Source organism: Salvelinus alpinus, chromosome 17 (assembly GCF_045679555.1).
Source record: "Salvelinus alpinus chromosome 17, SLU_Salpinus.1, whole genome shotgun sequence".
Classification (NCBI taxonomy): domain Eukaryota; kingdom Metazoa; phylum Chordata; class Actinopteri; order Salmoniformes; family Salmonidae; genus Salvelinus; species Salvelinus alpinus.
In genome coordinates, this window is record NC_092102.1 from 17,821,600 (window position 1) to 17,842,449 (window position 20,850).

The 20,850-nt window shown below is 44.4% G+C and overlaps 1 protein-coding gene across 2 annotated transcripts in view; it reads left to right on the forward strand.

Annotated features, from left to right (window-relative positions):
• LOC139542357 (von Willebrand factor A domain-containing protein 5B1-like) overlaps positions 1-20,850 on the forward strand; it is a 48,136-nt gene that overhangs the window by 10,331 nt on the left and 16,955 nt on the right. For both annotated transcript variants that reach the window (XR_011668494.1, XM_071347677.1), the window contains exons 8-14: positions 6,642-6,818; positions 11,264-11,374; positions 11,872-12,074; positions 18,191-18,305; positions 18,785-18,970; positions 19,295-19,502; positions 19,679-19,881. Coding sequence is in view for 1 of the 2 variants with exons in the window: in XM_071347677.1 (XP_071203778.1) it covers positions 6,642-6,818; positions 11,264-11,374; positions 11,872-12,074; positions 18,191-18,305; positions 18,785-18,970; positions 19,295-19,502; positions 19,679-19,881 (1,203 nt within the window). In the remaining variant the exon portion in view is untranslated. The remainder of the gene's footprint in view (positions 1-6,641; positions 6,819-11,263; positions 11,375-11,871; positions 12,075-18,190; positions 18,306-18,784; positions 18,971-19,294; positions 19,503-19,678; positions 19,882-20,850) is intronic.

The following is a 20,850-nucleotide window of genomic DNA, read 5'->3' on the forward strand; positions in this document are numbered from 1 at the left end:
TCTCAGATTATTACCAATCCCACAAGGTATGACTCCAAACACCCAGAAAAGGCTACTCTCCTTGATGTTGTCCTCACAAATAATCCTGATAGGTATCAGTGTCACGATCGTCTTGCTGAGAGAGAGTGGACCAAGGCGCAGCGTGTGCAAAATACATTCTTTTATTATTAGAGAAAAGGAAAAAAAAAACATGCAACGAACACTTTAACAAACTGAAACCAAAAACAACAAACGATCGTGAAGCTAAAGACGTAAGTGCACACACAAGCTACAAACGTACAACATAGACAATTACCCACAATAACCTAGTGCCTATGGCTGTCTAAAATATGGCTCCCAATCAGAGACAATTAATGACATCTGTCTCTGATTGAGAACCATTCAGGCAACCATAGACACAGCTAGACACCTACACTAAACACAAACCCATCTACTCTACTTAACCCCCTAAACCATACAACCACCCTAGACAATACAAAAACACATACATTCTCCATGTCACACCCTGACCTAACTAAAATAATAAAGGAAACAAAGAATACTAAGGCCAGGGCGTGACAGTACCCCCCCCCCCAAAGGTGCGGACTCTGGCCGCAGAACCTGAAACAGAAGGGGAGGGTCCGGGGTGGCCCCCATCATGGCGGCGGCTCGGGCGCGGGACGAGGCCCCCACTCCACCATTGTCAATACCCGCTTTGGTGGCGCCTCTGGAGCGGCGACCCTTGTAGCAAGTCCCGGACTGAAGACCATCCCAGAGGGCGCCACCGGACTGAGGGGTAGCTCCGGACTGAGGGGTAGCTCCGGACTGAGGGGTAGCTCCGGACTGAGGGGTAGCTCCGGACTGAGGGGTAGCTCCGGACTGAGGGGTAGCTCCGGACTGAGGGGTAGCTCATGACGAAGGCAGCTCCGGACCGAGGGACGGCAGCTCCGGACCGAGGGACGGCAGCTCATGGCTGGCTGACGGATCTGGCTGCTCATGGCTGGCGGACGGATCTGGCTGCTCATGGCTGGCGGACGGATCTGGCTGCTCATGGCTGGCGGACGGATCTGGCTGCTCATGGCTGGCGGACGGATCTGGCTGCTCATGGCTGGCGGACGGATCTGGCTGCTCATGGCTGGCGGACGGCTCTGGCTGCTCATGGCTGGCGGACGGCTCTGGCTGCTCATGGCTGGCGGACGGCTCTGGCAGATCCTGGCTGGCGGACGGCTCTGGCAGATCCTGGCTGGCTGGCGGCTCTGGAAGATCCTGGCTGGTTGGCGGCTCTGGAAGATCCTGGCTGGTTGGCGGCTCTGGAAGATCCTGGCTGGTTGGCGGCTCTGGAAGATCCTGGCTGGTTGGCGGCTCTGGAAGATCCTGGCTGGTTGGCGGCTCTGGAAGATCCTGGCTGGTTGGCGGCTCTGGAAGATCCTGGCTGGTTGGCGGCTCTGGAAGATCCTGGCTGGTTGGCGCCTCTGGAAGATCCTGGCTGACTGGCGGCTCTGGCAGATCCTGGCTGACTGGCGGCTCTAGCAGCTCTGGGCAGACGGGCGGCTCAGATGGCGCTGGGCGGCTCAGATGGCGCTGGGCAGACGGATGGCTCAGATGGCGCTGGGCAGACGGATGGCTCAGATGGCGCTGGGCAGACGGATGGCTCAGATGGCGCTGGGCAGACGGATGGCTCAGATGGCGCTGGGCAGACGGATGGCTCAGATGGCGCTGGGCAGACGGATGGCTCAGATGGCGCTGGGCAGACGGATGGCTCAGATGGCGCTGGGCAGACGGGCAGTTCATGCGCCGCTGGGCAGACGGCAGACTCTGGCCGGCTGAGGCGCACTGTCGGCCTGGTGCGTGGGGACACGCATCTCAGGGCTAGTGCGGGGAGAAGGAACAGGGCATACTGGACCCTGGAGACGCACATTAGGCCTAGTGCGTGGCGCCGGAACTGGTGGTACCGGGCTAGGGACACGCATCTCAGGGCTAGTGCGGGGAGAAGGAACAGGGCATACTGGACCCTGGAGACGCACATTAGGCCTAGTGCGTGGTGCCGGAACTGGTGGTACCGGGCTAGGGACATGCATCTCAGGGCTAGTGCGGGGAGCAGCAACAGGACGCACAGGACTCTGGAGACGCACAGGAGGCTTGGTGCGTGGTGTAGGCACAGGTGGTAATGGGCTGGAGACACGCACCACAGGGCTAGTGTGTGGAGGAGGAACAGGGCTCTGGAGACGCACTGGAAGCCTGGTGCGTGGTGTAGGCACTGGTGGTACTGGGCTGGGGCGGGGAGGTGGCGCCGGAAATACCGGACCGTGCAGGCGTACTGGCTCCCTTGAGCACTGAGCCTGCCCAACCTTACCTGGGAGTATGCTCCCCGTCGCCCGACCAGTGCGGGGAGGTGGAATAACCCGCACCGGGCTATGTAGGCGAACCGGGGACACCATGCGTAAGGCTGGTGCCATGTAAGCCGGCCCGAGGAGACGCACTGGTGACCAGATGCGTTGGGCCGGCTTCATGACATCCGGCTCAATCCTCAATCTAGCCCTACCAGTGCGGGGAGGTGGAATAACCCGCACCGGGCTATGAACACGTACAGGAGACACCATGCGCTCTACTGCGTAACACGGTGTCTGCCCGTACTCTCACTCTCCACGGTAAGTACAGGGAGTATGCGCAGGTCTCCTACCTGACTTCGCCACACTCCCTTTCAGCCCCCCCCCCAAGAAATGTTTGGGTTGTACTCACGGGCTTCCAGCCTTGCTTCTGTGCTGCCTCCTCATATCGCCTCCTCTCGGCTTTAGCTGCCTCCAGCTCTTCACGAGGGAGGCGATATTCTCCCGGTTGTGCCCAAGGTCCCTTTCCATCCAATATCTCCTCCCATGTCCATGAATCCTGTGTAGGTGGGTCCTGTTGCTGTTTCACAAAATACATTCTCTCTTATTATTAGAGAAAAGGAAAAAAAAAACATGCAACGAACACTTTAACAAACTGAAACCAAAAACCACAAACGATCGTGAAGCTAAAGACGTAAGTGCACACACAAGCTACAAACGTACAACATAGACAATTACCCACAATAACCTAGTGCCTATGGCGGTCTAAAATATGGCTCTCAATCAGAGACAATTAATGACATCTGTCTCTGATTGAGAACCATTCAGGCAACCATAGACACAGCTAGACACCTACACTAAACACAAACCCATCTACTCTACTTAACCCCTTAAACCATACAACCACCCTAGACAATACAAAAACACATACATTCCCCATGTCACACCCTGACCTAACTAAAATAATAAAGGAAACAAAGAATACTAAGGCCAGGGCGTGACAATCAGTAAGTGTGTTTTTTGTAATGACCTTAGTGATCACTGTTTTACAGCCTGTGTTCGTAATGGCTGCTCAGCGAAACGACCTGTCCTTATTTGTCATAGACGCCTGCTAAAAACCTTTAATGAGCAAGCCTTCCTTCATGACCTGGCCTCTGTAAATTGCTATAGAATCAGCTTTATCCCTTCTGTCGAAGACACCTGGAACTTATTTTTTTATATTTTCTGTGGTATTGTTAACAAACACGCCCCCATAAAGAAAATGAGTTATTAAAAGCAGGTTCAGCCCCTTGTTCGACCGTGATCTGGCAGAGTTACTCCACCTCAAGAATTCCATTTGGTGAAAGGCTTGGCACACGCATAATCAGGCTGACTGGCTCTCGTTCAGGCAACTGAGAAATAAGTGCACTCAGGCTATCCGGAAGGCCAAAGTTAGTTATTGAAGGAGCAGTTCTCTCTCTGTGGGTCTAAGAACATCTGGAAAATGGTTAAAGACCTGGAGAATAAACCCTCCTCCTCACAGCTGCCCATGTCCCTTAATGTGGTTTTTACTGACAAGGATGGCTGAGCTCTTTAATCACCAATTCATTAAGTCAGGATTCCTATTCGACTCAGCCATGCCTCCTTGCCCGTCCAACATTTCCTCATCTCCTACCCCTTCTAATGCGATTAGCCCTGATGCTCCTCCCTCTTTTTCCGCCTGTCCCATTACAAAGTTGCTCCCTGCAGGCGGTCACTGAGTCTGAGGTGCTAAAGGAGCTCCTTAAACTTGACCCCAAAAAAACATCTGGGTCAGATGGTTTAGACCCTTTCTTCTTTAAGGTTGCAGCCCCTATCATCGCCAAGCCTATCTCTGACCTTTTTAACCTGTGTGACAATAATACTAGTACGAACTCGGACCCAGGCACAGAGAAACACAGCAGGCAGAGGTAAGGGTAAATACAGAATATTTACAAAGGTCTTCACAGAAAAAACAAAGCAATAGCACACGAGCACACTAATCATTCTCTCTGGTTTGCAATCTTTTTTTCACTCAGGTTATGGGTGTGATCACTACATCCGATGAATCTGAATACTGATTTCAAGCACATTTCTGCAGCATTAGTAAAGATGTGATCAATACATGTGGATGATTTCATTCCTGTGCTGTTTGTAACTACTCTGGTAGGTTGACTCATAACCTGAACCAGGTTGCAGGCACTCATTACAGTTTGAAGCTTTTTCTTGAGTGGGCAGCTTGATGATAGCCAGTCAATATTGATATCACCCAGACAATATTCCTCTCTGTTGATATCACATACATTATCAAGCATTTCACACATATTATCTAGATACTGACTGTTAGCACTTGGTGGTCTATAGCAGCTTCCCACAAGAATGGGCTTTAGGTGAGGCAGATGAACCTGTAGCCATATTACTTCAAAAGTATTTAACATGAGATCCTCTCTAATCTTTACAGGAATGTGGTTCTGAATATAGACCGCAACTCCACCCCCATTGGCATTTCTGTCTTTTCTGTACATGTTATAGCCATATATTGCTATCACTGTTTCATCAAAGGTATTATTTAAGTGAGTTTCAGAGATAGAATATGAATGTCATCTGTTACTAGCATGTTATTGATTTCATGAACCTTGTTTCTTTCTCTACATATGTTATTGTGGGCTATTTTTAGCACTTTTCTGGGATGCTTGATTGTTTTTATTGCTTTATTGGGAAGCTTATCAGAAGTAGACATGACAATAGTATTTATGTTTGAGCTGTGCAGGGTGAGCTGCACACGGTGGACTTCCTACTAGGGCACACTGCCTCATGCTAACAGTATAACTCTGGTTCATAGGCACGTGATTATTGCATACAAAAGCTGTAGGATCAACAGAGACATTCAGGGCAGTTAGAGGGACATAAATTAAGTTACTTACATTGTGTCTGCCAACACCCCTGGGACAATGTACATTTGCAGCAGCACCACGACAACTCAGCGACACAATGATAGGGATTATCTGAGCTTGGCGTGGGTCATTGATAAGTCATTGTCTCAACGCAGCCTTGAAATGCGTCCAGGACCCAAGTCCAGGACCCAAGATGATTTGTATGGACTTTGTCATTCCTGTAGAGCATCTTCTGTTTCCAGAAGGTGCCAAAGTTATCTATAAAAGGGATTCCAACAGAGCTACAGTAATATTTTATCCAGGTGTGTAATGCCAGTAGCCTGCTGTATCTTTCACACCCGCAGCCCATTGATGGTACCGGACGTGAAATAATTGGCCACTTTTTGGAATCTTTCAGTGCTAGAATCAGTTCTTTAAAATCCATTTTCAAATGTTCCGAGCTGGCCCTCCTGATGTTGTTTGACCCCACATGGACTATGACAGCGTCAGCTCCCAAAATTTGTCGTAGAACGGTCGGAAGCAGCCTTGTAATGTTCTGTACTCGTGCTCCAGAATAGCACAGGGTTTTTGCCCCCACACCTTTTGCAATTTTTGCATATTCAGGTATTTTACATTATTCCTGTGTCCATTATTATTCCATAAAAGTGTTTGATTTATTTCCACCTATCTGAAATTATTTTAAAACCACATATGACACACATTGGAGCTACGGTATGTTATTGAAATGGTGAGTTTATCATTTTTCTTGAGGTGAAATGATGTGTCAGTACAGATTGTACTTTATTCTCCACATGTCAGAATGGCACAACGGTGGTAGACACATACATCCTCAGTGACCAGTAGACCTACACGGGAGGGAGAGAGAAAACACTTACGCCCTAAAATGGTGTGTGTGTGATTAAAAAGGGGTTACTATGGAAACAATGAAAGGTCCTCAGCCTTCTGCTTGGATCTACCTGCAAGAACACATTCACCGGTTGATCGAGTGCCCTTTCTTTCTCAAATAATGTGGGTCTCTTAAAGAAAAGGAAATCCTTGAATTATGAAATATTTTTATTTAAAGAAGCATAGCTGTAATTCAGCTTATCAAAAACATTCTGCGTGGAGAATATTTAACTGTTAGATCTATGTATTTCATGCACCTTTTGCATTATGGAAACAGCTGTGTTGTAGTTTAGGTGAACACTGTTTTGTTAAGAACTAGCTCTTTTTAATGCTGATCTTATCAGATGTGATTTGTAAGATAACTATATTTAAAAACAAATGCATGTACAAAGTTATTCCAATATGTGGATATGGCTCTCATTCAAAGCTTGCATGACGTGATTTTGATCTCATTTTCTTTCGTTCACCCTTCTCTTACTGTATCCTGTGGACCATGAGTAGACTAGATCTCAAGCACTTCACTCACCATGTTATCCTCTGGTCATGCGGCCATATGTAGGTGGATATCATTCGCAAGCGTCTCCACAAGGACATCCTTCACAACCCTGTGGTCATGCTCAACTTCTGCCCAGACCTCAAGTCCATGACCTCTGACCTGAGGAAGGTGCATGGAGAGTACATCTTCCTCATTGACCGCAGTGGGAGCATGAGTGGGGTCAACATCAGCCGTGTCAAGGTACTGTACGAGACTTCATAATAACCCATACATAACACATTCATAGGAAATGCATATAGTAAGCATAATTAGCTACATTCTAAACTTGTTAATTCAGGGCAAAGAAAAATGTATTAATGATAAAGGAATGATGTAGTATACTAATTAGGTGTCTTAAGTGCGGTTATACACGAATGGTGTGCTATTAATGACTCAATGACTCACTGCTCATAGAAAGTAGTCTTTACAAAGATGGAGTGAAGCTGCCACACCTTTCAATGGAATGGTCAATGGAAACTCAGCCCAGCTCAGACTTTATTTCCAGTGCATCTGACCGTAACGTTACCTGATTGGGCCAGGCTGAGTGATGTTTGACTAACCTCTCTGTCTGTGATGCAATTCGGGCCAGTGTGACTCAGATAGCTTCTGATTGTGAAGGGATGGGCTCCTCTTCCTTTGACACTCTCTGACACCCAAAGTCTGGCTTTCATCGATGATGATGCAACCATTCCTCCTCTGTTTCTTTGATCAGCCAGAAACTCCCCTAAATTGCCAGGCCCCAATTTGATACCACCTTTGACTGAATATAAAGAGATTGAGAAATTTAACACCCCCAAAATGCCAGACAACTATTTGATACCACCTCTTAAAATAAGGAGGGAAAAAGAGGAGAATATGTGGTTGATCTCTAGTGTTCCGGAAAAGAACCGTTATTGTCAAATCTTGAGAATCAGTAAATCATTTTATTTTTAGCTCCAAAAATATGACTCATGTCTAGTATATAATTATGTAATTTGGTGAAGTTATAATGCTAGTGATAGGCTAAACACATTTCAATTCACATCATGTCATGATATTTCAGTTCTTCAAGCCAAGCCCAAAGCCAAGCCAAGTCCACCCCTCTCTCTCGCTCTCTCCCCACCCATGAAATGTCAGTCTCATCTCGTGCCTGCACCAATCAAACATGTAAACAACTATCTTACCCGATCCACAGCAAGCTGCTTTATCTGCATGTAAACAACTATCTTACCCGATCCACAGCAAGCTGCTTTATCTGCATGTAAACAACTATCTTACCCGATCCACAGCAAGCTGCTTTATCTGCATGTAAACAACTATCTTACCCGATCCACAGCAAGCTGCTCTATCTGCAGTAATTGGGGGAATAAATTAATGAGCTAAATGTAAAAACGAAGTTGATTTCAGAGGTTTAAAAAAAATTACTAAAAGGAACTATATGAACCGTTACCTTTTGTTTCGAACCGGTTCAGAACTTTATTTTCTGGTCGGAATACCAGAATGGAACAAAATAAATAGAGGTTCTGCTCAGAACGGAACAATGGAAAATTATTTTGGTGCCAACCCCTGGTGTTGAATACACAATGTGGTGTGTCTTCCATATTAGAGCAAAACTTGAAATGACAGTTTTTTTTTTGAGCGTTCTCTTTATAATAATACACTGGCCCCTTTGTCACACAGAGAAAATAATACAAATAAATTGGATTATATGGCACTTCTCTAGTGCACTACAAAGACGCTAAGAGTTATGAGGGCGCGTATCTTGCCGATTCCTGCTCGACTTTGCAACGCTGGCAACGAAGAAGAGGATAGAAAGGGAGACTCCAAGCTAGGTTGAAAGGACAGGCTACATGGCCTCCTCTTCCTAGTATCCTGATGGCTAATGTCCAGTCACTGGAAAATAAACTTTGTGAACTCAGAGCAAGGCTTCAATTGCAGAGGGACATTAGGGAATGCTTTGTCTTTGTTTTTAAAGAGACATGGCTTACGGACAATTCACTTAACTCTGCTATTCAACCAGACGGCTTTTCCATTTTCCATATGGATCGTACGGCAGCTTCTGGTAAGAGTAAGGGGAGGTATATGCTTCCTCATCAACAATTCCTGGTGTACCGAAGTTTAAAAAATCTCGAGCTCCTGTTCACTATATGCTATATATGCCACTATATGCCCAGAGAATTCACTTGTGTTATTATCACAGCTGTGTACATGCCGCCACAAGCAAACATCAAGGCGCAATTCAGCGAACTGTACAAGAACATTAGCCAGCAAGAATCCTTTCACCCAGAAGCAGTCTTTATTATCACGGGAGATTTGAACTAACCAAGTGTTACCAACATTTATCCTGCGCCACGAGAGGAAACAACGTGCTAGACCATGTGTACATAAATATCTGTGACGTGTACAAAGCCATCTCCACCCCAACTTTGGCCAATCAGATCACGTCTCTCCTTCTCCCCGCCTACAAGCAGAAAATCAAGACTGAGCCACCAACACAGAGAATAGTTAGGCGCTGGACAGAGGAGTCAGACTCAATGCTGCAGGACTGTTTCGACAATACTGATTGGAATATATTCAATGACTCATCCATCCAGGACTCATCCATCAACATTGAGGAATCGTCAGTCACAGGCTTCATTAGGAAATGTGTTGATGAATTGTTGTACCCAAAATAACAATCCGGACACACCCGAACCGAAAACCCAGGATAAACGGAGTAATCCGTACCATTCTGAGAGCCCGTACTGCAGCATTCAATGTCCGCAGAACAAGCCCCAACGACTCAGTGGTGTGCGACGTGTACAAGGCAAGCAGGTATGAGCTCCGCAAATCCATTAGGGACGCAAAAAGATAATACAAAAACATAATACAAACTCAAACTTGAATCGATGTTTAACAACTCAGATTTGCGATGCATGTGGCAAGGACTACAGGCTATCATGGACTACCAAGGCAAATCCAGCTGTGTGGTGCCCACCGAAGCCTCCCTCTCAGACGAGCTTAAGACATTCTATGCTCGCTTTGAGGCAGACAATACCGAGCCATCCAGGAAGGCTCTCGCTGCTCCGAATGAGCAGGTGCTTTTGCTCTCCAAGGCTGACGTAAGGAAAACTCTCAAAAGAGTGAATATTCACAAAGCCGCAGGCCCAGATTGAATCCATGGCCGCATCCTCAGAGTGTGCGTTGGACCTCCCGAGTGGCGCAGACCCGGGTTCAATCCTGAGCTGAAGAGCTTGGACTGGCCTGAGTGGAAGCTGCCATCCCTTAGGCCAGGAGACCTGAGGTGGCAGAACGGAGTGCTCAGGTTGGGGTTTAGGGTTTGAGCATAGCCTGAAGGAAGGGAGGAGCAGTTCCTCTTGCTGTTCCGTAGGTAAGCAACATGGTCTTGTAGTGAATGCGAGCTTCAACTGGAAGCCAGTGGAGGAGAGGGGGTGCCAGGACAGAGAACTAGGGAAGGTTGAAAACCAGGCGGGCTGCTGCGTTCTGGATAAGTTGCAGGGGTTTGATGACACCAGTGGGGAGCCCAGCCAACAGCGAGTTGCAGTAGTCCAGACGGGAGAGGACAAGGGCCGGATTAGGACCTACACACCGCTTCCTGTATGAAGTAGGGTCGTACTCTACGGATATTGTAGAGCATGAACCTGCAGGAACGGGTCACTGCTTTGATGTTTGCAGAGAACGACAGGGTGTTGTCCAGGGTCACGCCAAGCTTCTTTGCACTCTGGGAGGGCGACACTGTGGAGTTGTCAACCGTGATGGAAAGGTCTTCGAGCGGGCAGGCCTTCTCCGGGAGGAAGAGCAGTTCCGTCTTGTGGAGGTTGAGCTTGAGGTGGTGGGTCGACATCCAAGTTGAGATATCTGCCAGGCACGCAGAGATGTGTGTTGCCACCTGGGTGTCAAAAGGGGGGGAAGGAGAAAGGTAGTTGAGTGTCATCCGCATAGCAATGATAGGAGAGACCATGTGAGGATATGACGGAGCCGAGTGACTTGGTGTATAGCGAGAAGAGGAGAGGGCTTAGAACTTAGCCCTGGGGGACACCAGTAGTGAGAGTATGTGGTACACACACATCACAACTGCTGCTACCAGACTCTTATTTACTATTGCTAATACTGCACAATTTAAACACTTGCCCCCTAATCCCCCCTTCCCTGATACATAAATGTAATTCATTTACTACAAACTTCCTGTATTATACATATGCTAAAATGTCTATTCTATTCTACTAAGCCATTTACTTTCTGTTCATATTCTTATCTTTTATTATTTCTTATTGTTTCATTATCAAGAAGGAACCTGTAAGTAAGCATTTTGTTTGGCAGTGTATACCATGTGTATCCTGTACATACGACTAATAACACTTTAAACTTTAAACAGTTTGTAATAACTAGCCTGATGCCAGAGAAGATCGTGTTAGAGGAGCTGTAATCTGGTCAACTGCTGCAGCCAAAAACGTTTTAACACATTTCCTCATATAGGTAAAGAACACTTGCAGCAGGTGAACAAGGTTGATTGTTAGACAATGACTTAAAAAATTGACTGCCTGGTCTGCCTGTCTTGTTTCTTTTCTTTTTCTCTTTTTGCTCTCTACCTCGCTCTTTCCCACTTTTCTCATTTTGCTCTTCTATCTCTTGACCTTGTGTTTCTATCATGTCTATTCTGTTCCCAGGATGCCATGGTGGTGATTCTGAAGAGCCTTGTGCCTGCCAGCCTCTTCAACATCATCGGCTTCGGCTCCACATTCAAAACACTGTTTACTACCAGTCAGAGCTATGATGAGGTATGAGGCTGGCAGGACATGTAGTGTTTCTGCTTTCAGGTCAATATTAATTAACTGCATGTCATTAATAAAATCTCCATTAGTAAATAGTTAATCTCGCGAGACAGATTTGACAACTACAGGTAATCGAAGTATGAGTCAGAGACACGTTTGTCTATTGAGAGATCACTTTATTGGTCAATTGCAAACAATATCCAACCGAAATTTGACTTCCACTTTTAACCCAACCACTAGGAGAGGTGCAGGGGCTGCCACACTGGGCGCCCGAGGCGCTGTTGTTGTAGGGTGTTAAGTGTCTTGCTCAAGGGCACAACTGCAGGCAATAGCGTCTACAATATTATACAAGCAACCCTCTGGTTCCCAGCTCACTTGCCACCAGATTTTTCCAGTCAGACCCAGGATTCGAACTGGCAACCCTCCGGTTGCAGGCTAGCTTTTCTAACTGCTAGGCTATTTAATGCTACTATGCTTTTTCTCTTGCTTTCTACATTTTTCAGGAAACAGTAACCATGGCTTGTGAGTACATCAGGAAGATCCGAGCTGACATGGGCGGCACAAACATCCTGGCACCGCTCAAATGGATCCTGAGGCAACCGATGCACGCAGGTCATCCTCGCATGCTCTTCCTGCTCACGGACGGGGCCGTCAACAACACAGGGAAGGTCATCGAGCTGGTCCGCAGCCATGCCCGCTACACCAGGTAAACACACAATCAACATATACCTGTCCTTCACTTCCTCTTCTTACAGGCACTGGGGGAATCGATCAGTATGCAAACCCAGCATCCCTTACCATGGTGTAAAGGGGTTTATGAGTATTGTTAAATTGCTGTTCATTTTGCCCTAGCTGGAGGCTTCTAATCTAAACCCATTGCAAAGTGCCCCATTTGATACCACGTGTGAATCAGATGTCCTCGAGCACCGCTTTAAGAGTTGGAATGGAATTGGACACAAGAACAATAGCAGCATAACACTAACGAGCACAGTAGTCATATTAAATCTGATTGGGCTTGCTAATGCATTATGCACAAAGCAAATAAACAACAAACCATTCAGACATGTCATCAAGGCTAGGGGATTTTATTGCAAAACCTTCCCAGCTAGCACATTGGTTGTGGGAATGAAGCCGTTTCCTGACCGGTAACTTTCTTTAAATGTTCTGAGAACAGAACTGAAAATTTCACCTTTTCTGGGAATGTAAACTTTTAGATTGCAGGGAGGTTCTGAGAATGTTCTGGGAGGTTTTATTAATGAGAAATGATAGGTTATTAGGTTTTTTTAAATAACTTCCACTGACTATTTCAATAAGACTTTTAATAACACAGCTAGCTTATATTGGCTTAGCACAGATAGGATACATGGACATTTATTTCCTTAGGCAGTAATCATGCAAACACAAATATTTTTTTATTGTGACAAGGCATCAGTGAGATTCGAGTCTATAATCTTCTGTTCTCTAACCATGGATGGTGCTAGCATGCCCTTCCTTTTTTTTGACACGTACAAAACTGTTCATTTTTGTCTATTCAAACAGGCCTCATTTCAAACGAATCAAGCACTGATTAAGATCAGGTGTGGCCAATAAGTGGGCGTGGTCAACACACCTGAACACACTTAACAAGAAAGAGGATAGAGAGACATTTGTTGATGCTGAGAACAGAATGTATATGTTTTTAAATAACATTCTTAGAACGTTCTCTCAACATTACTAAAGTTTTCTTGTGGTTTTTATGGATAGCTTTCTTAACGTTCTCGGAACAACTGACCCTTCGCTAAGCCCCTCTCAAGAATTTGTGGCAACCAATCGCAGTGCTCCAATGGATAACAACTGTCGTCGAGTCCTACACCTCGGACAAGCTCAAGTTTAAAACATATTAAATTGAGAGTTTTCTTCAAAAAATACATTGTTTAAATGGTTAAATAATTTTACAGTGCACCAGGGGTACTTGCTACTGTGATTCCTGAAATGCAGAGCCTGATGGAGTATTTTTCGAATCTGAAATGATACTTTTGTTACATTGTTTGCTAGCTCAGCTGGTTAGCTAGCTCTCAGTCTCATTGACTACCAAATGTTGCTAATGCTAGCTAGGTAGCCACTTAATATAACATGCTTTTTGAAATGTATTTTAACTAGCTAAGTTAGCCATGTTATTAATACAACTGCCATCTGCTGTCGACATCAAGATTTGAAACCACTAGCTAGTTAGCAGCATTGACTGCATGCTGACAGTGAATTCGGAGCCATTCAGTGGCTAGCCACACCACAAACAAATTTTACCAGGTTCTCGTAAAGCAATTGTAATGACAGTCCACCACAACATACCCGAGCATTTCCTGGTTAGCAAGGGGTAGTCTGTATTTAATTTCATTGTGTATTAAAGACACAATTTGAGATCATTCTGAGGGGATTTCGCCAGTGGTTCATATGGGAAAATGTTGTCCAAGGTTGCAACAGTAACCAAGGGAGGTGGGGCTTAGTGAAGGGTTAATATGAGAACATTACTTTAAATAGAACCATGAGGAAACCTGTAGGAAACTTAATGCTGAAGTACTGAGATTTCCACAGAAGAACGTTGTTTCTTGTAGTTCTCTGAACTATTTGAGAACATTCCTAATGTCAAACCAGTTGGAGAACGTTCCTATAACATTACCAACATTTTAATTAAAAATGGAATTAAATGTACCCATGTTTCAACTTTTAGGTAACGATCTGTTAACCTTTTACTGCAGTGGGCTAAATCAGGGCCACAGTGATTATTGGTAGTCTTAAGCAAATCTACTTTGAAACTAAAGTATACACCTGACACACATGGTTATGGGCTTAAAGAAACAAGACACCAGTACCATGTCAGATATAAAGTTGAAATGTATTCAATTTTGCATCCCAATATTACACTTTATATACAACACAGAAGACTGAAATATATAACAAAACTGTTTAATATAGAAACACCAGATTGTCAATCATTTAAAAAAATATATTATGAATTATGAAAAATATTAATAACATTCCACCCATGAGGCCAAAGAGGGCACTTTTGGTCATTGGGCTACAGTACCAACAAATGTATGTTTTTTGTCAAGTCCTTAAATGTGTTGCGAATTTTCAAAGCCAAGGAACTATCCTACACCATTCCCAGAAGGTTGTGTGATGGTTGTATGCAAAATAACCATATGACACCAACACGCTCATTAAGCTCTAAGAAACATATGGCTCTCAGAACGTTATATGGTGGCTGTGCTGTTATTGCTCAGTAATCTTTTTAAAATGAAGCTTGGAAATATGCACCTTATGTTCGCACAGTACTTGATATTATTTGGTGTGACTTCAAAAACCTGTAGCTCAATCAGGATTGGATATTAGGGGTGCGCGGGTCAGCTGTTTGTTCACCCGCACCCGCAATTGCTAATAACCCATTCGCAACCTTCCGACTATACAGTGCCTTCGGGAAGTATTCAGACCCCTTGACTTTTCCACATTTTGTTACATTTCAGCCTTATTCTGAAATTGATTAGATATATATATTTTTTAATCCTCAGCAATCTACACATAATACCCCATAATGCCAGAGCAAAAACAGTATTTTATGTGGTTGAAATAGGCTACTATCAGCTTTTAAAGATAGCAACTCCACAGATGGAACTGCATTCACATTCTCTCAAGATACTAAAAGGAAAAAATCATATTTCTCCACTCCTGTTCCCGAGTCAACATTTTGCCTACATTTGGTGTATCATTTTACTGCAAGAAATGCTTAATTCTGCAGGAGTTAATATAAAGGTAATGTAAGATGTTATAGACCTGCAGTGTCCAGAGTTCAGTTTCCATTTAACCCATCTAAACAGTAGGCTACAGTTTCCTTGAGGTGCCATACGCCTATTTGAAGTCAGTCTTGCGACTATCCAATTGGTATAGTATCCATAGTTTCCAAACATTACTTTTCTGGCCCCTCCCTTCTCTTTATTTTCAACTCTCCATTTCGCAGGTTTTCTCTTATTGAATTAAAGATGCTCTATGCGGAAATCACTCCTCCATTTCCTGGTTGCTAAAATTCTAATAGTTTGCCTAATTTCAGTTTATGTGACAAAACAAGCAAGTATAGTGTAGAGAATCCTTGTACCATCTAAACCATTGTGAAATATATTTTACATAACCAAAAATATTGTATTTTCAGCTGTTTGAAGCTGGTGTACAAAATCGAAAGTGAAAGATGCAAAAACGAAATGTAAGAACGGGCACATAAAACAGATCTACTGCTTCTTAGACTTGCTTTCAATTAGATTGACCGTTCTATAACACAAATGTTTATGTGAATTTGGTAAGGTCACTCATAAAGTTACATATATTGCAGCTTTAAACTCCAACATTGTCCTTTTCGCCTCCATGGATAGACATTGACATTTACTGACCGATCCCAAAAGCATTTGTCGATTAGCGTGTAGGCTGTTTGGCATGCATACAGTTAGGCCTATAAAGTTTAGGCTTATGCGCAAATGCCAGAGCATGAAATTATGAAATAAAAATGCCAATGTAACATATAGATATAAATTGCACAAGAATGATAGGCTACATTTATGGATATAAGGTATTATTTTCTCTTTGTTCAACCCGCCCACCACCACCCGCCCTTAATCCACACAATATTTCATGGCCCTAAACCCGCCCCGCGCGGACTGCTGGTTATGAGTCAACCCGCGCAACACTATTGGGTATGGTAAAGTCAAAGCAACTCAGTGTCAACAAAGTCATATGGTAATATGCTAATATTTTCAAACACTGCAGCATCTGAACATGGGGAGATGCTCTGAACATGCCCCTGAAGAATCAAAACACCAGCTGTTGATAGACCAAGACTGCCAATAACACAATACTGTCTGCAGGGAATTGGTTATTGTTTCACTTTGGTTGTTGCATCTCCAATCTCAGTCCGCAGTCATCCTCTCTTGAACTACAACTGATGTAATTAACTTTAAATATTGCCCTTTTTAAAGGATGAATAACCCCTAGATGATTGGATTAGATACACAGTGGTCTGGCCAATCCGTCCGCGCGCCCAGAATCATTATCGCTCCACACTCACAAATCAGCACATCCCAGGTCAGTGGACAGAGAAAATACTAATGAACCTCTGCTACCAGGTCTGCATCACAAATAGCACCCTATTTCCTATATAGTGCACTACTTTTGACACTATGGGCCCTGGTCAAAAGTAGTGCACTGTATAGGGAATAGGGTGCCATTTGGGACACAGCCCACGTCAGACATGTAGCTATGCTAAAGGTTGTGCTTCCTTTTTAATCCCCACTGTTTGCCCTCACCAACTATGCAGAGCGGCCATCGCTGGTGCATCTGCTGATGTTGAGATGGAGATTGACATCTCTAATTTGTACTCAGTGTGACATGTGAAATTAACAAACCTAATGGGAAATCTGATAAGGAGACATGGCATTAGGCTGCATGATGATGAAAATTGACCATCAACAGAGTCCGATCATTTCTCACTCTCTGTCTCACTCTCGGTCCTCATCAGGCTAGTGATAGGTAGTTCTGCTCTTTTTACTGACTCTGATCTTTTCGACTAATTTAGTCAAAAGAGCGAATCTTTGGACTAATTTCATTCATTTGACTCAATAATGGCCAGAGCCACTAGGACCCCCTATCCATTTTTATTTTACCTCAGTGCCCTTTACCGGCGAGCGATGAACTGAAAACTCGAAAAGAGTCATGAATGATTCTACTAGCCTCTTGTTCACATGTGCCGCATTCAAAACAACTGGGAACTGAGATCTGGGAGATCTCCTACTTCCGACTTCAGGGCGTTCAAGACAACTGGGAACTCAGATCTGGGAGATCTCCTACTTCCGACTTCAGGGCGTTCAAGACAACTGGGAACTCAGATCTGGGAGATCTCCTACTTCCGACTTCAGGGCGTTCAAGACAACTGGGAACTCAGATCTGAGAGATCTCCTACTTCCGACTTCAGGGCGTTCAAGACAACTGGGAACTAGATCTGGGAGATCTCCTACTTCCGACTTCATGGCGTTCAAGACAACTGGGAACTGAGATCTGAGAGATCTCCTACTTCCGACTTCAGGGCGTTCAAGACAACTGGGAACTCAGATCTGGGAGATCTCCTACTTCCGACTTCAGGGCGTTCAAGACAACTGGGAACTCGGAAGGAAACAAGCTCCAACTGGGAAAATTTGTTTTGAACGGTCATACAACTCAGAATTCCTACTCGGATCTCTTTCATTGACTTCATGAGTCGTCGAGTTCACAGTTGTCTTGAAAGCACCAATGTTGTTCACCATAGGGGGTTTATTGGAGCTGTCATTTGTTACTGAGACTTGTAAACGTGTGCTTTAAACGATGTACATTTGTTGATTGCTAGGCATACAGATTCATATTTCTTGATACATTTGAATCGAGGTCTAGTTTGTGAACTACTCTTGGTGCAATGCATTCATTGACTGCCTTGAGGGTGCCTGACGACACACTAAATTCTTCCTCTGCTCTGTCATTTGCTACATACTTCTCATTGCGGAGAATTAACTACATTTCACATCATCTAGTTTTCTTCTGCTATGTGCAGCAAATTACATGGACTTATAAAACCAAAACTTTGCGGGGGGGTGTGTTGTAATATACCACCACAACTTTGAGCTACTGGACCATCTCAAGAGGTCTCTGTGAGGGAATAAATGTCTGAGAGATAGGGTGTTTGACGCTTATTAGACTCCGATACCTACAGACATTTTCAGGCCGCTGGTCTTTCCAGGCCACTAAGCCACTGAGATGCGAATCTTGTTTTGGCAGGTGCTACACCTTCGGCATCGGTCAGAGTGCTTGCAGGAGACTGATGACAGGACTGGCGGCCGTTTCCAAAGGAACGGCAGAGTTCTTGGCAGAAGGGGAGAGACTGCAGCCCAAGGTCCTCATTTCCAATGACATGTTTATCCTCCTCTTTGCGACAACCATCTATTCTGAATGTCATAGAGGGCCATTATGCAGTGGATGCAAATTGTTCAGACAGAGTGCTCGCCACTGTTAGCAATTAACAATTCATTTTGTTGAATAAAACGCCCATTAGAATCAGCCTGATTCACAGCATACTTTATGTTTTAAAAGGATCCTTTATTATTCCACACTCACAGGCTTACAGGCTCTAGTCTTGTTTTCACAAAACAAATTGTATTGCACAGACGGAGGGAATGTCCTAATTTCAGTAGACAATGCGGTATTCTAGGAATCCGCATTTCACCTCTATAATGCTGGCACTCAAGGAAGGCAATGTCATCTGCATCTCTGCCTATACTCTCCCAGATCACTGAACATCATAAGAATAACTTCAATAGATCTCTGTTTCTATTCTATTTCAACTGCATCTCTCTTATCTGTATATTCTCCCAGATTATTAAATCGCTGAAGAAGACCATGGCCCCAGTGCTGAGTGACATAGCCATCGACTGGTTGTTCCCTGACACCAAGGAGGTGTTGCTCTCCCCAGTGGGCTCCACATTCCTGTTCCCTGGGGACTGTTTGATTGGCTACAGCGTGGTGTGCGACACCACGCGCTACCATCCCAATCCCAAATCTGTAAGTAGCCCTACACTTTGACATAAAGTGTCTATGTAATATGTATTCATATTTCTTAGTGTGATTAAGATATTGAGTCTCCTCACTCCTGAATGAGACTCAAGCACATCATCTGTTCCCCTCTATTTCAATTCAATAGATCTTCTATGTTAAGTGATTGAAGTGAAGGATGTGGATTATTTTTTGAAGGCTAAAATATCCTCTCTGAATGGTGTCGAAAAGCTATATCTTGAAATGAATGGCTCGGTCAGCAACTATCAATTACTCTCTCAAGTGGTGTAGAGATGCAGCACTCAAACATTTCTCTTTCAACTCTTCCGCCAGGATAAAAGGAGGCGATACAGTATGATGCATTCCAATGTGTCAGCTAGCTCAGTGTTTTACCACTCCCAAGAGGAGGACCCAGGGACGACTACAGGCTTCTCTGACGGTCCAGAAATGCACAGGGACATACACTCCAGCCTGCCGTTAGACTCCTATCTGGACTCCATGTCAGAAAGCAGCCCTGGCCCCACAGAACACAAAGCCATGGGTAAGAATCTAGAGGTCTGAGATCATCTCTGCCTTTCCACTGGTTCAAATGCCATTTGTGTTTAGTTGGTCCAATTCATGCGATAACGATCACTTGGTCAGACATGATAACGCGTTCAGACATGAAAACTTGTATTTGTGCACACAAATGAATGTGATCTTTTCACAAACCCATAGGAATGGACAGCAAATCGTCACCTAGAAGACGTGTGTATAGCACCAGCCAGATAGTGGAATACAACCAAAACATGAAGAAGATCTACACTCCCAGTGACCACAGGTCTGTAGAGGGGAAGAACCCACTGAGGAGAGCTCAGGTCCAGGAGCTGAATGGACAGACCAGCCCTGACTATGGAGCACAGTGGAAGACTGACTACCACGTGAGTGCAGTGTCTGTGATCTTGTGGCACTGCCAACAGATCTGGGTCTCGACCCTGGAAACTGCAGTTCGATTCCTATGTCCCCTCTTCCTACTGTGTCTCTGTCCTCATCTATCTCACACTCTACTTATAACCTGAGGAAGAATGACTACGAGGGGAATTGTTCAAAAAGAAAAACATGTATAGAAATCATTAGAAACATGTCTTAATATGATACACATGGTTCATTGATTTCAATCTTCAAATATAATCGTTTAAGTGACAATCCAATTTAACCACACAAAAGCAATTCAAGAAACACCACAGAATACCTAAGACATTGGCGCAAAAATAATAGGCTTTCATGGTAAAAGTAAAAACCATTATTCTGGAAAATATTGTTTTTTACAGGTTGATCTTGCAGCATATGTCATTTTGTACACGAACATGAAAACCCCAAATCTCTTTCGGACAATTATATTGTCTTTTCGATAAGATATGCCAGGAAGTCAGTGTTGAAATTGCAGTGACGGTGGATGAGTAATAATGGCGTGGGAGAAAGCGATCTGACCCTGGGCTGAGTTGGAGTGTAATCAAGAATACAAAAGAGGAATGTTCTCTCATCACTAATGAGGGCCACCATCATTTCATGAATGATAATGGACTGTCTGAAAGTTGCCCAGAGCGCATTGGTATAATGAGGCAAGGCTCACCTGTCATTCCATGGTTTCTGCCCTTGTACAAATGATATACTTGGAATTTGACTTTGATCTGCATAGTGTGATAGTTACTAGTGCACGCAAGACTTGGTTCTGGGTGCTGAAATTATTGACCTGCTTATTAAGACAAAACAGGTTTTATGATCATCAACAGAAAGCATATAAAGAAATATAAGAAAACATTTTATACAAATTGACATCAGCTAATTCAAATTATGGCATAACCCATGTCATAAAAGGCGTTGTTCTTGATTTAGTGCAGGTATTCCCA